At 58.4% G+C, this 4,711-nt stretch overlaps 1 protein-coding gene across 1 annotated transcript in view; it reads left to right on the top strand.

Annotated features, from left to right (window-relative positions):
• Positions 1–16: 16 nt before the first annotated feature.
• Positions 17–4,711, top strand: part of LOC113978762 (bone morphogenetic protein 8B-like) — a gene marked incomplete at its 5' end in the record, with an annotated part of 12,247 nt that continues 7,552 nt past the window's right edge. Inside the window, one exon of the mRNA XM_027705977.1 lies at positions 17–410. Within this exon, the coding sequence (XP_027561778.1) occupies positions 17–410 (394 nt within the window). The remainder of the gene's footprint in view (positions 411–4,711) is intronic.

A 4,711-nucleotide genomic window follows, 5' to 3' on the forward strand; every position in this document is an offset into this window, starting at 1 on the left:
GCCGGGGCGCGGGGCGGGCGGGGGGCGGCGGGGGGCCGTGGCGCTGCTGTGGGTGGCGGCCGTGCTGTGCCAGCTGGGCAGCGGCAGCGTCCTCCGCCGCCGGCTCCACGCCGCCGGGGTCCCGCAGCGGCGGCTGAGCGGCGGCGAGCGGCGGGACGTGCAGCGGGAGATCCTGGCCGTGCTGGGGCTGCCCGGCCGGCCCCGGCCCCGCGCCCCCGCCCGCGCCCCCGCCGCCGCCGCGCCGCTCTTCATGCTCGACCTGTACCACGCCGTGGCCGGCGAGGAGGAGGAGGAGGACGGGGAGGAAGCGGCCGTGTCGCGGCCGGTGCTCACCGGGCTCAGCACCCAGAGCCCCCCGCCCGGCAGCGTCGTCAGCCACGCCGACACCGTGGTCAGCCTCGTCAACATGGGTGAGCGCCGCGCCGGGGCACCGGGAACACCGGGGCGTGCGGGGGCACCGGGATGCTCCGGGGGCACCGGGAACATCGGGGCGTGCGGGGGCACCGGGATGCTCCGGGGGCACCAGGAACACCGGGGGCACCGGGAACATCGGGGCGTGCGGGGGCACCGGGATGCACCGGGGACACCGGGAACACCGGGACGTGCGGGAGCAGAGCCACTACGGGGTCACCGGGAGGACTGGGGCTTGTGGACAGCATCTAGGCGGCTTTGGCAGCACCAGGAGGACAGGGGGTACCGGGACGTGCGGGTAGGATCCAGGCGGTTTGGGCACGGGGGACCGGAGCGGCGCAGGGCACACGGGCAGGACCGGGACAGCGCAGAGCTGCGGTGGTACCGAGGGGGCACCGGGGAGCACGGGGCTGAGCTGACCCCGACCCAAACCCTCGGCCCGTAACTGTGGTACCGGCAGCTCCAAGCATCCCTCGGTCCTGGGGTGGTTTCTCAGGGCGTCCTTGTTGAGAAAAGCCTCTTTTTTCCCCCGAAGTTAGGCTCAATAACGGTGGAGAGCAGCTGGGAGGGACACGGTGGCTGTGAGCCCTGGAAGGTGTAACTCTCAGCTCCGCTTAAAAAAGGGGAGATGGAGAAGAGGAAGGTCCTGCAGCAAGGGTGGTCTGAGGGGGGCTTGTCCACCCTGTGCTCCCCACTTCACTGGGCACATGAACTGGTTGGGGAGCGAGGCAGGACAGCAGCTCTTGTGCCAGTAGCAGGATGGACCGAGTTCCCCACAGTGGGACACTGAATCATGGTTCAAAATAAAATCCTCGAGGTTGCTAATTATTGCTGGAATCCCATCTAGCTGGTTACTGGGCTCCAGCATCCATCCAGTTTCCAGGTGGTTGCAGGAGCAGCAGCAGAGCTGTTTCCAGCATCAGCAGGGCCACGAGCACCCGGGACACGGTGGGTCCCCTCTGAGAGCAGGCTCTGGGTTGGCCTGAACCCTTCAGGATGAGCAGATCAGGCAGTAGGCTGTAGAGCTCTTCCCTGCCTCTTCTCTCTGCTCGGGATATCCCTGCTCAGAGTTCCATACAATCACTACTCTGATGGGGAGAATCCCTTCCTGGAGACCCGAGGCAGGGAGGAGGTTTGGATGAGGAAGGGCTGTGGAGCTCTTTTGTCTCCCAAATCCCCTCCATCCATTCCTACATCCTCTGTGTAAGGAGGCTCCGTGGGACAGACCCTGCTGGCTGGGCAGTGATTGGGGTCCCCACAGTTGCAGGCACTCAGCACCCAGCTCCCACCTAGAGCTCTGGGGGGAACTGTGGGAGCTCAGCATCCTGGGAAAGCTGAGACTGAGGTAGGCGGACACTGGAGCACCAAATTCCAGCTCCCCTCAGCACTTGGGACAAAATGGGCTTTAAAATGATTCGGTTTGATGGCAACCAGGGTGGGATGTTCAGAGGGCTGGGGAGATGCCCAGGAGGTGTTGGTGCTGGCAGAGGGTTCCTGATAGGCAGGGGGGGTCACTGCCCCCCTTCTCAATTCTCTTGGAGCAGCCGGGAGAGTTGGGGAACACAGTTCCAGCCTTCAATTTGAATGGCTTTGATTTCTGCGGCTTCGTCAGCCCCTTCATGTTAATTAAATAAGTTTTTGTGGGAGAAGGCTAGCTCTCATTTGCATGCATAATTCGCTGCACAATTATCCTGATGGGACATGCAAATGGGATAAGTCGGTGCCCCATTGGGCACTTGGACCTCTTTGCTCCCAGCCACCCCACGTAGCGCTGTGTGAGCGGGGCCGGAGCGCGGCTCCCACCGGCACACCTTTTTCCTGGGAAGGGGAAATGACAAACCTCCCCGGCGCACAAACACACCCTGGGCTGGGTGGGCAGAGTGCCCTGCCTGCTGGGCAGGGGGATGGGGCAATCGGGGGCCTCTGGGTGGTGGGTGGCTGCTGGGTTGGGTACCTTTGGTGGGGTTTGGTGATGGTGGATCCGCCCGTCCCATCCCGTTTGCTCCTCTCGGTGCGAGGATAAAGCCTGACCTGTGCTATTTCTGAGCACTTCCCGAAGGAGTCAGGTGGGTGGTTGTATTTTTAAGACTGGGATAAGGATGGGCTTTGGGATTTCTCCTCAGCTGTGAGTCATGGATATGGGCAGGGTATAATCATGGAGCAGAGTGGTTGGTAAGAGGCTCTCAGTGTGCCCGAGCCCCCCGTGGCACCACAACATGCTTGTCTTCCCTTTCCCTCCCGGCATCCATGGCTCCTGGCTTATGGAAAGGTGTCCTTGCCTGTGGCAGGGGGTGGAACGAGATGATCTTTAAGGTTCCTTCCAACCCAAAGCATTCTGTGATTCTCTGTGGCTGGACTCCCCCACGGCTGTTTTGGATGAACCTCTGCCCACGGCAGGACATCTTCCTGACAAATTCAGGGAGCACTGGGGAGGAAGGCAGGACACCTTGGCAAAAACAGCTGCAGCACCCCGGGCACTGCAAGGAACCATTAGTGTGGGATGGGAGCTCACAGCAGCCACTTCAATTGAATTTTAGGAGTTGAGGTGCTGCTCCGCTCTCCACACTGGAAGATCATCACCCACTCTGGCCACTTACCCTCGCCCCCACACCGTTACCACTGAAATCCAGCTGCTGTCAGCAGCTGGGTCAGGATTTTCCCCAGTCCCAGCTTCATTTTGCAGCCATTTGAGCCTCCTCCTCTGGGCATCCATCCGAGGGACGCAGGGCAGTGTTTTCTGGCAGCCCATGCCAAGGTGTCAGTGCTCTGTACACACCCTCCATGTGTGTTTTAATGGGGAAAGCCTCACAAATAAAATCCCTGGGATCCACCCCCAACACAGTGCTCCCAGCTGGCTGAGTGTGGGGCTCAGGGAGCAGGGGGGATGCAACAGTGGCCAAAGATGCCTCCCAGCCACAAGAAACGGGACTGGGAGTGTCCAGTTCTGAGCCCCATGTCCTGCAGCTCCCAGTGTTCATCCCAGGAGGATGGAGGAAGCACTCCTGAGACAAACTGGGAGCCTGGATTCATTTCATAGCACTCGGGATAAATCCTAAATCTCTCCCCACTTCAGAAAACCTTCGGAGCTTATTTTTTTCCTGCTCGTAAGCAAAGGACAGCATCTTCCCTGCATCTCGTTTAAACCTATTTTGGGATCCTGAGCACTTGATGTGGTTGAATATCCTGACATTTCCTTTTAATTTAGCATCTGAAATGATCATGGGGACCATCGGGAGCAGCCAGGACCAGTAATTACAACTGATGCGCAGTTTATAGAAACAGACAAAGTTTACAATGAAAACGTGCAGCTAAGAATAACCTGGGGAGCAGGAGGAAGGGTGGGATCTGGGAAGAGATCAGGAGCTGGGAGACACAGTGGGGCTCAGTCTAGATTGAGCTGGGTATCCCCTGCCAGAGGAATGGCCCCAGGGCCGTTTATAGGTAATTTTTATAGTGTTTTTTGGGGGGTGGTGGGAGCACATATTCAACTTTGTGATGACCTTCAGCTTTAGGGAAAGACACGGCAGCTCTTTGGGACGAGACAGTAAACGCCAAAGGAGGGGGCAAGGAGAGCAAAGCACTTGGGCTGGGCTTTTTTAGTGTGTCTCATCCGCAATCCGGATAATCCGCCCACAGATAATTGAGGGTTGGTGGTGTGGCTGAGCCAACCCGCCTCGAATCAATAGCAGGTTCCCAACAGGCTCCCAGCGAGCCGGGGGGGCATCTCCAGCACACCCCCAGCAGCATTTTAGCACCCACTGTTCTACTCGGGCACCCACTGGGTGCTTTGGGGGTTGTAATTTCACAGGAGTTTATAGTGTAGCAGGAAATATGGTGATATTAAACCCCCTCCAACCTGCTCTTTGTATCTGATCCTATCCTGATGTCTGCACAGAAGGGGATGCTTCTTCCTTGGTCCTGCCCCTCCAAGGGTTTTCCCTCTTCTTCTCCATGAAGGGGCAGAGAATTCAGGGGTTCCTCCCAGTCTCTCGTCATGATCACTAGATATGTTGTTATTAAATCCATCTTATTTGGTTCATCAAGGAGCTTATCTATTTACATCCCCTATAGCATTTCTCTTACTCATCAGGTGTTCCTGGGCTTCCCTCCCAGCAGCTCCCCTCCTCTGCCTTCATCCCTGGACCCCTCCATCACCTCCACAGCACACTGATGGGAAGTTTTCATAACAAACTGCTGCTTTAACAAAGGTTTTCACTCTTCTCCGGGGCCAAAAATCACCTGGGGGGCTTTTTCTGTGGTGTGGGGTCTCTGTGACCTCCTTGGCTCCACAGAAAAATCC

The sequence above is a fragment of the Neopelma chrysocephalum genome, unplaced genomic scaffold (genome assembly GCF_003984885.1).
Source record: "Neopelma chrysocephalum unplaced genomic scaffold, ASM398488v2 Primary Assembly neopelma1_361, whole genome shotgun sequence".
NCBI classification, from domain to species: Eukaryota; Metazoa; Chordata; class Aves; order Passeriformes; family Pipridae; genus Neopelma; species Neopelma chrysocephalum.